Source organism: Dermochelys coriacea, chromosome 5 (assembly GCF_009764565.3).
Source record: "Dermochelys coriacea isolate rDerCor1 chromosome 5, rDerCor1.pri.v4, whole genome shotgun sequence".
NCBI lineage: Eukaryota > Metazoa > Chordata > Testudines > Dermochelyidae > Dermochelys > Dermochelys coriacea.
The window spans coordinates 79449792-79464685 of record NC_050072.1 but is presented as its reverse complement, the minus strand read 5'-3'; the positions used below and the strand labels follow the sequence as shown (position 1 = coordinate 79464685).

Genomic DNA, 14894 nt, shown 5'->3' with positions numbered 1-14894 from the left:
CTCTCTTTCTGAGGAATAGTTTCATGTAATCTGATGAAGTGAGCTGTAGCTCACGAAAGCCTATGCTCAAATAAATGTGTTAGTCTCTAAAGTGCCACAAGTACTCCTTTTCTTTTTTGCGAATACAGACTAACACGGCTGCTATTCTGAAACATGTAATACCACTATATCTTTTCCACGATTGCTTGGACTTTAGGAGGGTCTAGTGAACTAATTTTTTAAAAATGGGATTATTTACCTCCTTATCATTTATAACAGTGTTAGATTGTAGAATTTTAACAGTATATTCAGTTTGTACTGATGTAAACCAGTTAAAAAGTTGCTATATTTTCATATTTATTTTTATACTGTCATCTTTCTGTGCTGTGACATTTTTCCATCAGTTAAGTCTGATTACAGGGATTGTTGGTACAAATTGGATTTCATTGTGGTATTCTTCCAGGCTACAGCGTACACCTATCAAACTCCAGTGTTTTGCTTTGGATCCTATATCTTCAACTAAGGAGACTATAGGCTATATTGTACTTGATTTAAGAGCTGCTCAAGAAAAGAAACAGGTATGTTATTTGTTATGAGGAGATAGTTTGATAGTACTTATATTTTCCATTTTTGTAGGTACTGAAGTAGTTCTTAAAAGGAACTTGCAGAGCTCTCCAATCCCATTTAAAGGAATGTTAACTCATCAGAACATGTAGTTCAAAACTTTTGAAAAGAGATTTTAATAGCATGTGTGAAGTACAAATACAAATATTTTGTATACATTTTATTAACATGATGATGAAATGTAAAATGCACCTGACTTATTTTTAAATTGGTCATTGGAGATTACTGTGATATGGCCAAGCATGTGTGAAGGTTCTTTTGCCTTCCTGAATTTTAAAGACTTTTGAGAATTGCAATATTAACATTGATGTATTTGTATTTCATATGAAATAATTTTCTGTAGTCTGTCTCTAATAATCAGACTAATATTGGATTTTTATTTCTGTCTGTAATTGAGTAGTTGGTTCTTCTTTGCTGAAACAACCAAATTTACATTCTTTATTTAAAAAAATAAAAATAAAAATCCCTCAGATTATGGCAATGAAATAATAGTACAGGGAGAAATTCTCAAAGAATGATTAAAATGAGTGAGAGCCTGGGAGCTGAATCTCTTTAGTTTATCAAAATGATGATTGAGAGGTGACATTATTACAGTGTTAAAGTACCTTCTCAGGAAGAAAATATTGGGTACTAAAGGACAAATGTGTAACAAGAACCAGTGGCAAGTCAGTAAGTTTTAACTAGACATAAGATACACAGAGTGAGTGAGGTAATATCTTTTGTTGGCCCAACTTCTGTTGCTGAGAGAAACAGCTTCAGAGTTGCCTTGAAGAAGAGCTCTGTAAAAGCATGTCTCTCTCAGCAACAGAAGTTGATCCAACAAAAGATGTTATGACACCCACCTGGTCTCTCTACTATCCTGGGACCAATACAATAGCACTGACAGAAATAAGTACATTTTTAACAGTGTAGAATTGGAACAAACTACCAAGGGAAGTAGCAGATTCTCCATCTCTTGATATCTTCAAATCAGTCCTGGATGCATTTTTGGAAATTACGCTTTAGCCAAACGTGTAGAATACAGTGCTCAATACAATGAAATTTTAATGCCCATGATATACAGGCAGTCAGGCTAGATGATCTAATGATCCTTACTGGCCTTAAACTCTGTGTATAAACAACACCATGGCTGGAAATACAATAGCCTGGATTCCCTAGAGCCATTTTAGCAGGGTTGAAAAAACTCATTCTTCTCAAGATAGCTTGTGTTCCATACAATTTTACCATGTGAGGGTCTGTCAGATGAGATCTTAGAAAAACAAGATTTTTCTCTATTTTGATTACAGATTCTATAGTGGATTTAGCCTGTTATCTTGTTGAGTGTGCCCAGACATTGGAAGGAATATGTGCAGTTTTTTCCTCTAGGAGTCTAGCCTAAAATATGGCCAGCTAATTAATATGGCTTCAAATATGTCAGTCTGTGTCTTGATCCAATTTTTTAGTTATATTAAGCTAATTGGATTGAAAAAACACACCTTTGTGTATCAAGACAGGACTTATGAGTCTCGCAAAACACCTGTGAGTTAGGATGCTATCTAGTATACAAAGAGAAGTAATGATTTGCACAAGATTATGCAGGGAAATAGGGAAAAACTGGGAATAGACTTCAGATATCTTGACTCCTTCTCCCTCTGCTGCAGTCATTAAGCCACAGTTGCCTACTTCAGAGGAGAGCAAGAGAAAAATGTTAAAAAGGAAAAAATAAAGCAAAAGGCTGGTGTATGGCAGTTTTTAGAGAGCTATTTTATAGGTGAATGGCAGGCACTTTTGAGTAACCTTGCTCAAGGGTGCTTGGGATGGGGCATGTGCAAAAGGGGCAGTTCACCCCAGGCGCCCTGCTTGAGAGGGCTCCCATACCAGTGGAATTTGAGCACATATCATTGTGACCTGGCGCACAGGGTCACAGTGCCACTTAGCTTTGGCCTGGCTACTCCTCTGTCATGATGGAAGGGTCGTTGGGGAAAATTTGAGCAGTGATCCCATGTGCCAGGTCACGACATATAGAGTAGGGAACCATGCCCAGCCTTGTGGGACAGGAGGCGCCTCTGCAGAGTGAGTGGGGCAAGCTAGCTCCCTACCATCCTACCCCAGGTCTCAGATGGGGAGGGAGAGGTTCAGTTTCAGATTTTGCCATAAGGTCCCCTAAAACTGTGATCTTGCTGTAATTTGTGGCTTCGCTCCATCTTAGCCTTTGGAAGTGCATGGGAAGCAGCCTATCAAGGAATTGTTGTTAGACATGTTGACTGTTAGGCAGAAAGGTTTGGTCCACATCAATCTACCTAAGAAATGTTGTATAACAAAATTTCTGCTATTATGGTGGAATGTGACAGAGAATCAGTCTGATATTTTGAAAATAAACACTGAAGCACATCTTGCATCTTTTGGCAGTTAGGCTGTAGCAGAGTTATTTCATCCTGTAACTCCATTATATGCCTTTGCCATTCTTTTTCTTCTTTTTGGAACATACTTTATCTATATATTATTATTATTATTATTATTATTATTATTATTTTTTTTTTTTAAATTCTGCAGGCACCAAAATGGTATCCTGTGCTCAGCAACAAATATACTAAATTTAAATCTGAGATACAGATAAGTATAATGTTGGAAACTGATACAAAAGCACCAGTGGATGGCTTCAAAGCAAAAGAAGCACCTCCTAGAGAAGGGAAAGGTTAGTAGCATAATAAACATTTTAGTTGCATTTTATTCAGAAAGTTGTGTTTTTCTGTCTGAAGAACATACAGTTGATTGCAAATGATTGTTTTGGGACACAAGTGCATTTTACTTTAATAGCATTTTTATACAAAATATTTACAACCTATTATAGTGCATATAGTACATATAAATGTAAGCACTGAGTGCAAGGGTTATTTTATAATGGCTATCCAATCATATCAGGATCCAATAAAGTGTGTGTGTGTGCTTGTTTGCTTATTGTAATAGGATGGGTGTGAGGTTTCTGTCATTTAAAAACAAACAAGCTGCTTATTTCCTTGACAGAATGTAGTTTTGATAGTTTGTACTTAAGATCATAAAGTATTGAAATCGAGTAGTCCAGAAAAGAGGTGGTAGAAAACAGGGGTAAGAGTTGATCAGGGCACGCAGGAGAATAAAATACAGATACAGGAATGGATTTTTTTAAAGCAGAAGGTGCAAACTTTATTAATGTTTAGTTTGACGAGAGAGAGCTGTTCTCCTGCTCCAAAACCAGTGTGACACACAGACCCCTTGGCAAAGAATCCTCCTTTCTTTGTAAATATCTCTTGCATCAGATCTGACAAACTCACTAGTTATCTATAGAGAGTAACATGTAATGTATCTCCAAACGCTTAAACTTGTCAAGAGTCATAATCATTGTGAAATATATGCATGGGTAATGTTTAAGGAATAATATACTGAAAGTATGCTTGATGGACTTGGAGTAGAAATTGGTTACAAGGAGACAATGTCTTGGTGATGGCCCATATGGGCAAGGGGGAGTTGTCACTCTGCCTTGATTGGCCAATGATGCAGTAGAAGAGCTAGATTATTTAGCTCTGCATAATATGAAGGCTACCTCTACTACACAGCTACTACACAGCTTTTAGCGACATGGCTGTATCACCAGAGCCGTGCCACTAAAAGTTGCGCAGCGTACCCGCTGTTGGTCGGCTCTCCTGCCGACAAAAAAAACTTATGCCCCCAATGTGTGGTGTTGACGTTGCTGGCAGGCGAGTGCTCCTGCTGACAACGCTGTTCACACTGGCACTTGTTGCGGCAAAACGTTTGTCTTTTAGGGGTGGTTTTTTTTTGGTTGGTTGGGTGTTTTTGTCGTTCAATTGCCAGTGTAGACATAGCCTAAGACTTTTGAATGGGAAACCAGCAGAGGCAACAAGAAACAATCAAAACCACTTAAAGGTAAAAAAGAAACTTTACAGCTAGGCAGGGTTTCGCCTTATCTGTGAATAGAAACCAAACACACTTTTCAGGATAATATAGTGTGGGGAAGGACACTGCATCCATTCACTGAGGAAACCCCTCATAAATATTTGCATCCTGGTTCTCGAGAAACCAGCCAGTTCTGCAACAGACTGAATTTTGGTGAGAGGGGAGGAAAATCGACTTTCTTAGATAAGTGTAGATCCAGATTCATGCTTCATCCTTCTTTTTTTTTTTTTAAATTGTAACCATTTGTTTTCACCACTTTATTTTTTTTTTTATTTCTAGTTCAATCTTTATTGTTTTTGAAAACTGCTTTTGTTTTATTATAAGTGCTCACAAGCTCTGTGTGGTTTACAGGAGCAGTGGTTTACGGTAAAACTGGGGTGCGTCTTTGGGTGCAGAGGATCTGGGATATCTGTGAGTAGCCAGGGGCTGATATCACAGCGGAATGATTCAGGAATTGGGGTACACCTATTGTTAATCTGAAAGGCGAAGCTAGGGCTGGCATAGCCCAGACCAGAGTGCCTGAGTGGCTGAAATGTGGTGTTAAGGAACTGACCCCCAGCTACCACATGAAAGACTCCCTCTTCTGAAGGTAGGGGTAACAAGGTGACTGTCAGTCCTGGGTTCCCTGAGAACTGTCACAACAACACAGTTCAATGCAGTGTTAAATGGCATCATGTTAAATAACCTATATTCAGGGTTGGCTCCCTTCAGCCTAACTCTCACTCCTCTAAATTCTTTCACCCTTCCCTGGAAGGAGGAATAAGGGCATATGTGAAAGGTTACCTAAGTTTGTGAAGACTCAAGGTCTTCCCTGTTTCCTGTAGGCTAATAGGCACCCCCAGGTGTCTTACGTCTCCTTCTCAGGTTTGTCTCTGGGATATTGAGCGCTCACCCACAAATTGTGACAAATTATGGGCTTTACTTAAGATGAAAACTTTATCTTTTAATTCTTCACTCCTTAACTTAAAATCAGGCCTCCATGATGCTGTGAGGAAGATGGAAAAACTACTGGACATCTTGCTCTTATTTCCCCAAAGGAAAACTTTCCTTCCTGACCCCAAACAACAGTGATCTGATCAGATTACAAATCTTGGAAACACCAGTCGGGTTGGGAGGGTGGGGCATTTACCTCAGCAGAAGGGTGCTTCTTGTCCTTGAGATCTTTAAATATAGAAAAGAGGTGGCACAATGAAAGAATCATTTCTCTTTTCCTTCAAAGCCAGTTGGGCAGCAAGGAGAGATGGAGAAACCCCGTTTTATTCCTCTTCCCTGCACCTCCCTGTCCAGGCATGACCTCCACTTGTGTTCTTGGTCGAGGCACTAGGAAATAATAGAAGGGCCCAGTCCTTCTCTCTCCTCTCAAGACCACACTGGGGTGAAGGGCTACGGATCTAAAGAGGAACTGTGGTGCAGGAGGAGAACCTGGAGTGGCTGGGCAAGGAGACTTCGACTAGGAGCCAGGAGGGAAGTGGGCACTGGATATCAATGAAGATAGAGAATATAGTGGACGGAGGAGGGACAATTGGAGGCTGTGTATGTAGAGGGGAGAGACTAGGGTTTGCTTGGAGAAGAAGACTAGAATTCAAATAAGGAACTTGGAGTGGAGACAGACTAGCTAGGTGAGGGAATGGGAGTGGTCAGGAGGAGCCAGGAACAGGAAGGAGATGGGGCGGAGACGGGGACAATTTGGAGGAGATGGCAGAAGGAGTCATGCTTGGGGGTGGGGAATAGGCATGTGAATAGGTGTCTGCTAGAGCACACTGCCCTCCAGAGCCTGGGATTCCCAAGTCATCCGAGTCTCTCAATTGCTTTGCTGTCAGCAAATGCCCATGAAACCCACTGATAAAATATTCTGCTCCGCATAGAAGATGCCAGTCTGATACACTATTAGTTACGTTGTTAGCTCAATCAATCGGTGTCTGTGTGATGGATCTAAAGGTTCCAACTCTGCTGGTGGCCCAGGTGGATAGCAGTCTGATGCTCCATGATGTAATTTTGGGGAGGGGGGTTTCAGTTGTGTGGGGGTTTTTTTGTTTTGCTTTGGTTTTTTTTTAAGAACAGATGAAATACACAAATCTGGAAATCTAGAAGAACATAACAATATAAATTCAATTCTCTTCTCTTAAAGTGCCTGCTCTGCTTTCTGAGCTAGATCCTAAAAATATTTTAGCAGTCCTGAATGAGGAAGAAGGCTATCATCAAATTGGACCAGCAGAATATTGCAGAGAATACTTTGTTTTGTCTGTGACTATAGCATTTGCCACACAGCTGGAACAGGTAATGATTATTTTTCACCTTTAAGACCATTATGCCAATAAAACTTTTATAGTATGTGAAAAAGTAATGGTTTTGCTATTGTTTTCCCGTTTCTTGTATTTCCTGTATTTATCTTTTAAAATTAGAGCTTTATAATGGAAACTGGTTGCAATCATAGGACCAGATTTTGCTACTTTGAGTACCTTATTTGAAGGTGGTATTGTTATGCTTATAAGAAGCACATGGGATCTATTTCAGTGGAAAAGGCAACACACTGTGTTTATTGAAGATGCAACAATTAGTGCGCGTGCGCACACACACACATTGTCTCTCTGTCCTACCAGTCCATGTTATAGTTACCAGTCCGGAGCAACCTAGTGGCTGGCTAGGTTGATCGCTGGCAGGGAGGAGCTGGGTTCTGTTGGTCGCGACATGATGCTCCTGGGAAGTCTTGGCAGGGCAACCCCAAAATTTCATGACAAAGCACCCTGTTTATATAGTGATCTTCCTTCATTGGGACCAGTGAGTTTTGCACAGTCATGCTGCAATCAGTTGCCATTTGATGAGTGCTTGTTTTCTTAAATTCTTTCTTTCATTAGTCTCTTGGGGAGATACCCTATGCTGGTTTTGATCACAGCTATCTTGTCCCGATTGATAAGTGCTTGCCTCATCTTTAGAGTTATCAATCAGCCCTCCTTTGACATCTCAATAGGGGCATGTTGCAATCTTCTGGCACCTTTACGTCTGTCCTCCCTAGAACATCTTGTCTGGTGATGGTTTTCACACTTTTCTAACACACACGTTCCTCATTCACATACAAAGCAGGATTGATTTACATAGAACATTTGAACAGGAACATCAAATTGCAGTGCAGGAGAAAACAATCATTGCATTCTTTTACTTATTTCAAAATACTAATTTTAAACCTACAACAAAGCGGTGACTCTAAAGGTCTATTACTGCCTTGAAATCCGCTTCAGACACAAGGTTCTGGCAGATGCATCTTTACCAATGGCACATGAGGCCATTCCTTTCTGCTTTCAGAAAGGGTGGCTGGCAGAATACGATCAAATCGTATCCTACATCAATACATTTAATACATGCTACATTATTATTCTTTATCTTTCATTCTAAATGATACAAAATATAACCATAAAATCCTAGTACTATAGTATGATCTAGTCGCTGGGGCACTGAAATGGGAATCAGGAGACCTGGGTTCTATTTCCATCTTTACCATTGACTTGTGTGACTTTGGGCAAGTCATTACACATCTGTCTTTCTGATCTCCCTTGTTTGATTGTTTCCAAAGTGCTGAGAATCTAGACTTTCTTACTATGTGTTGTACAGTTTCTATTGTGTTGGGGTCTTGATTTCAGCTGGGTCTCTAGGCACTAATGTGTAATACAAATTAGGACTGTCAAGTGATTAAGAGAGCAATTAATCATGATTAATTTTTTTAAACAATAATAGAAAACCGTTTAAGTATTTTGGATGTTTTCTACGTTTTCAAATATACTGATTTCAGTTATAACACAGAATTCAAAGTGTACAGTGTTCACTTTATATTTTCTATTACAAATATTTGCACTGTAAAAAACAAAAAATAGCATTTTTCAATTCACCTTATATACAAGTACTGTAGTGCAATCTCTTTATCATAAAAGTTGAACTTACAAATGTAGAATTATGTAAAAAAACAAAAAAAACCCTGCATTCAAAACTAAAACAATGTAGAACTTCAGAGCCTACAAATCCACTCAGCCCTATTTCTTCAGCCAATCACTCAGACAAACAAGTTTGTTTACAGTTGTAGGAGATAATGCTGCCAGCTTCTTGTTCACAATGTCACCTGCAGTGAGAACAGGTTTTCGCACAGCACTACTGTAGCCAGCATTGCAAGATATTTATGTGCCAGATGTGCTAAAGATTTGTATGTTCCTTAATGCTTCAACCACCATTCCAGAGGACATGCATCCATACTTACGACAGATTCTGCTTGATAACAGTCCAAAGCAGTGCAGACTGATGCATGTTCATTTTCATCAGCTGAGTCAGATGCCATCAGCAGAAGGTTGATTTTTCTTTTTTGGTAGTTTCCACATCGGAGTATTGGTCTCTTAAGATTTCTGAAAGCATGCTCCATTCCCCATCCCTCTCAGATATTGGAAGGCATTCAGATTCTTAAATCTTGGGTCAAGTGTTGTAGCGATCTTTGGAAATCTCACATTGTGCCTTCTTTACTTTTTGTCAAATCTGTAGTGTTCTTAAAATGAACGTGTGCTGAATCATCATTCGAGACTACTATACCATGAAATATATGGGAGAAACACAATTCTCCCCCAAGGAGTTCAGTCACAAATTTTATTGAATGCATTAATTCTTAAGCATCCTCAGCATGGAACCATGTCGTTTGGAATGGTGGCTGAAGCACAAAGGAGCATATAAATCTTGAGTGCATCTGGCATGTAAATACCTTGCAATGTTGGCTACAAAAGTCCTATGCGAACTCCTGTTCTCATTCTCCGGTGACGTAAATAAGAAGAGGGCAGCATTATCTCTTGTAAATGTAAACAAACTTCTTTGTCTTAGCAATTGGCTGAACGAGAAGTAGGACTGAGTGGATTTATAGTTTTTGCACTGTTTTATTTTTGAGTGCAGTTATGTAACAAAGATTTTACATTTGTAAGTTTCCCTTTCACAATAAAGAGATTGCATTACAGTACTTGTATGTGGTGAATTGAAAAATACTGTTTCTTTGGTTAATTGTTTTTACAATGCAAATATTTGTAAAAATATAAAGTGAGCACTGTACACTTTGTATTCTGTATTGAAATAAATATATTTGAAAATGTAGAAAAATATCCAAAAATATTCAATTTCAATTGGTATTCTACTAACAGTGTGATTTACATATATGCAATTAATCACAATTAATTTTTTTTTGTGCTAATCGCGTGAGTTAACTGTGATTAATCGACAGCCCCAATACAAATTAAAGCTACCTCACAAGTAGGCCCATTGAAGACTTTCAGATTGCATCTGGAGTAAGGTACCACTTAGCATGAGGAAGAGTGGCAGAATCTGGCCATTAATGTGGAAAGACTGCCTCTCCATGTATACATATATTTTAAAATATTTTTGCAATTTGGGATTTAGATTAGTCTGGTCTTCTGGAATTTGAGACAGTTTTAGCTACAGTATTTATAACTCTAACCAGACGCTCGAAGGCGGCTGTAATTTGTGTTTAAAAAAATATATATATATATATTAATTAAATTGATTTTTCTTCCCCACACTTAGTTAATTCCTAGTACAACGAAACTTCCAGAACGACAGCCTGAGTTTTTCTTTTATTATTCATTACTGGGAAATGATGTAACAAATGAACCCTTCACTGATTTAATCAATCCAAACTTTGAGCCAGAGAGAGCATCAGTTCGAATACGCAGTACTGTTGAAGTCCTTCAAGTTTATTTTTCTGCACAGCCAAAAATACAGGTAAATAGTTTCTTCTCACCTATGGTAACCTATATTAAGTATAATTCTATTCGGATCTAAACTTGCCAGTCTAGAACTTTAATGAAGTAGACTTCAGAATCAATAATATTATATAGATTGCTAATCTTTTGTCTTGTCATTTTTAAGCTTATTGTATAATATTTAAAAACCCCTCTTAGAGCTTGATTCTGCTCCCATCAAAGTCAATAGACAAATTGGCAAATGGAAGTAGGAGTGGTCCTAAGGGAGACAGTTGATTAGAGAGTCATATAGCAGACATAACACATTTTGTCCTTTTTATTAGTCTGTTCTTTAAATGTGAAGTGTAGAGCTGATTTTATAGGCTTTTTCCTGTTGTACATCATCTCTACTGAACTATATAGTTTTTTTTTAATTTTATATTTTAAACCATTTTAATTGGTTTTAAATAATATTACTCGGTACCTAAAATTATTTCGGATTATTGCCTTTCACAGTTGAATAGTATTTGTTTACAAAGAGTCTTTAAATTTATATTTCTGTAGATAGGACTGTGCTGAGCTGGCATATTAGAATTTAACCTTGATGACGTCCTGCTTTGATACGAAGTATTTTGTATGTCTGGCATATTTTTTTTTCTTTTTCATCATTTTAAAAGAACTAATGCTTATTGTGTAAACTTTGAAATAAGCATAGTGGGCTGGATCCTCATCTGGTCTATATTGGTATCACTTCATTGATATGAATGGAACAATTAATCTGCTTAAAGTTAAGCACATACTTGCATGCTTAGCTGAATGGATGTCAGAGTGCTTTGCACCATTCAAGGTCTTCATCATTTGCTACAAAGGCATATTTATTGTTTAGGAAGATCAGATTTATTGATAGGGTTTAACAAAGATAAGAAAAAATAGCTGCTGTTTTCTCCAGGGAAACTTTTTTTTGGTATATACATTTAAAAAGGAGCTCATGTTGTGAAACTAGATATGCTTATATGCACTTCTTAGGATCAAACTTTACTCCGGGTGTGCAAAGCAGCAAATTCTTCTTGAAATCAACAAGAGTTGTTTGCACGTATTTGAGCACAGAATAATAACCCTAAGCCAGGAATTCAAGAGCTCTAGACTTCCCCTGGTAGTTCATTAAGTCTTTATGGTTAGGATGATACTTGAAGTATGTGGATGCATCCACATACAGTAACGTACCTTTTTGCCTTTGTATATGACTATATCTACACAACGCAGCTTTTAGTGACACAGCTGTGCTGCTAAAAGGCGCACACTGTAGCCGCTGTTTGTTGGCTCTCCTGCCAACAAAAAACTTCCACCTCCAACTTCTGCCGACAAAGCGCTGTTCATGCTGGCACTTGTCATCGGCAAACCTTTTGTCTTTCGGGGGTGTGGGGTTTTTTTGTTTGGGTTTTTTTTTGGTTTTTTTTTTTTTAACACCTCTGAATGACACAAGTTTTATCTTTCACTTGCCAGTGTAGACATAGCCTATGTCACTGTGGTGTAGATAATTGTGCATCTTGGCTATCTACTACAGTGCCTGCTCTGAAAGAACCCTTGCCCAGATTGATACAGAGATTTTAGGGTCTATTTACACCATTCCAGCCCTTTTACTCAGCGTAAAGAGACTGGAGAGGGGCTGGATCTCACTTTTAATCTTTTTTTTTTTTTCACTCCTTTTTAGAAAGAGGTTCAGTTTCAGACCTTGGCAGTGGGAGATATAAATTACATATCTCAAAGTTATTTTCTGAGCACTTCTTTTTATAATAGATCCATCTTTGCTGTGGGGACCAGTCTCTTGGAAGCACTGAAATACCACTAACTGGATTGCTGAAGAAAGGAAATGTGGAGATTGATCAGCACCCTGTGGCAGTTGAAGGGGCATTCAACCTTGTCCCACCAAATAGAGCCAAGCAAAAATTGCCACCATTGGCCTTAGATATGGCTCCTACTGTTGGGGTATCAGTAACCCTACAAAAGGAAGGCATAAATATCCAGGTACAATCCGCTCATTCAGATTGTGGTTCAGCTACTGTTCTAAAAGATGATAAATAAGTGACTTTGTTGAATCAGATTTTACACTTTAAATCATGAAAAGAAAAGCCTGAAAGAACAAGCTAGTGTATATTTGTTACTTATTTTACAACTCCATCTCTGTTTTTCCATGCCATAAGAGTAATCTTAAATTCTGTAAATATAGTAAAGAGATTTTCAGTGCAAACTATGATTAATAAGAAAATTGTATTTTGTTCAGTCATTGATCCACTTTGACCTTCAGACTGAACTAGAACACTCGCAGAAAAGAGTTTTGTCTCCCACACGGGATAAAACAAAGAGCCCAGAGCAAAGATCTCAGAGCGCCCCTTCTGCCCCACTTCAGAATGGCCATTCTCCTCCCACAAAAGATGAAGCAACAGAGAGTGAAGTAGAAAGTCTTCAAAATGACAGGGGCACAAAACTAAACAAAGAAGGTAGGTGATTTATGATTATGAATATTGATCGGCATAAACCAACTATTCTTAAATGTTTTCATAGCACAACCCACAGATTTCCTCTTGGACTCATCCTCTCCCATTTGTGATCGTATAAAAATATTGTTAGAGCATGCCGGGGTGTAATCAGGAAGGCCAAGGCACGATTGGAGTTGCAGCTAGCAAGGGATGTGAAGGGTAACAAGAAGGGTTTCTACAGGTATGTTAGCAACAAGAAGGTGGTCAGGGAAAGTGTGGGACCCTTACTGAATGGGGGAGGCAACATAGTGATGTAGAAAAAGCGGAAGTACTCAATGTTTTTGTTTTGTATTTTGTTTTGTTGTGGTGGGTGTTTTTTGTTTTGTTGTTTTTTTTTTTTGCCTCGGTCTTCACAGAAAAGGTCATCTCCCAGACTTCTGCCCTGGGCAACACAGTATGAGGAGGAGGTGAGCAGCCCTCAGTGGTGAAAGAACAGGTTAAGGACTGTTTAGAAAAGCTGGACATGCATAAGTCCATGGATCCAGATCTAAAGCATCCAAGGGTGCTTAGGGAGTTGGCTGATGTGATTGCAGAGCCATTGGCCATTATCTTTGAAAATTTGTGGTGATCAGGGGAGGTCCCAGACAATTGGAAAAAGGCAAATATAGTGCCCATATTGAAGAAAGAGAACCCAGGGAACTGCAGACCAGTGAGCCTCGTGTCAGTCTGGAAGAATTATGGAGCAAGTTCTGGAGGAGAGGAAGGTGGATCGGGAACAGTCAACATGGATTCACCAAGGGCAAGTCATGCCTGACCAACCTGATTGCCTTCTATAATGAGATAACTGGCTCTGTGGATATGGAGAAAGCGGTGGATGTGATATATCTTGACTTTAGCAAAGCTTTTGATATGGTCTCCGACAGTATTCTTGCCAGCAAGTTAAAGAAGTATGGATTGGATGAATGGACTATAAGGTGGATAGAAAGCTGGCTAGATTGTCAGTCTCAATGGGTAGTGATCAACGGCTTGATGTCTAGTTGGCAACCGGTATCAAGTGGAGTGCCCCAGGGGTTGGTCCTGGGGCCGGTTTTGTTTAACATCTTTATTAATGATCTGGATGATGGGATAAATTGCACCCTCAGCAAGTTCGCAGATGACACTAAGCTGGGCGGGTGGGGGAGAGGTAGATATGCAGGAGAGTAGGGATAAGGTCTAGAGGGACCTAAACAAATTAGAGGATTGAGCCAAAAGAAATCTGATGAGGTTCAACAAGGAGAAGTGCAGAGTTCTTCACTTAGGAAGGAAGAATCCCATGCACTGCTACAGACTGGGACCGAGTGGCTAAGCAGCAGTTCTGCAGAAAAGGACCTGGGGATTACAGTGGACGAGAAGCTGAATATGAGTTGTCGGTGTACCCTTGTTGCCAAGAAGGGCAACGGCATATTGAGCTGTATTAATAGGAGCATTGCTAGCAGATCAAGGGAAGTGATTATTCCCCTCTATTCGGCACTGGTGAGGCCACACGTGGAGTATTGTGTCCAGTTTTGGTCCCCCCGCTACAGAAGGGATGTGGACAAATCGGAGAGAGTCCAGCAGAGGGCAGTGAAAATGATTAGTGGGCTGGGGCACATGACTTATGAGGAGAGGCTGACGGAACTGGGGTTATTTAGTCTGCAGAAGAGAAGAGTGAGGGGGGATTTGATAGCAGCCTTCAACTACCTGAACGGGTTCCAAAGAGGATGGAGCTAGGCTTTTTCTCAGTGGTGGCAGATGACAGAACAAGAAGCAATGGTCTCAAGTTGCAGTGGGGGAGATCTAGGTTGGATATTAAGAAACACTGTTTCACTAGGAGGGTGGTGAAGCACTGGAATGGGTTACCTAGGGAAGTGGTGGAATCTCTATCCTTAGAGGTTTTTAAGGCCTGGCTTGACAAACCCCTGGCTGGGATGATTTTGTTGGTGTTGGCCCTGCTTTGAGCAGGGAATTGGACTAGATGACCTTCTGAGGTCTCTTCTAACCCTAATATTCTATGATTCTATATCCTTCTGGCAAATAAGAATTGCTTGTATGGAAAAAATATTAGAGTAGTTAATGTATTCTAGCTGCCTTTTTAATGTGTGTTAGCAGCTGAAAATAAGTAGAAGAGCCAGCCCCAAGTAACCAGTGC

The 14894-nt window shown here is 39.4% G+C and overlaps 1 protein-coding gene across 8 annotated transcripts in view; it reads left to right on the top strand.

Moving 5' to 3' along the window:
* CEP120 (centrosomal protein 120) overlaps positions 1-14894 on the top strand; it is an 86894-nt gene that overhangs the window by 15979 nt on the left and 56021 nt on the right. For all 8 annotated transcript variants that reach the window (XR_006281315.1, XR_006281314.1, XM_043514493.1 and 5 more), the window contains 6 exons: positions 443-557; positions 3136-3277; positions 6662-6810; positions 10093-10290; positions 12048-12275; positions 12532-12748. Coding sequence is in view for 6 of the 8 variants with exons in the window: in XM_043514493.1 (XP_043370428.1) it covers positions 443-557; positions 3136-3277; positions 6662-6810; positions 10093-10290; positions 12048-12275; positions 12532-12748 (1049 nt within the window). In the remaining 2 variants the exon portion in view is untranslated. The remainder of the gene's footprint in view (positions 1-442; positions 558-3135; positions 3278-6661; positions 6811-10092; positions 10291-12047; positions 12276-12531; positions 12749-14894) is intronic.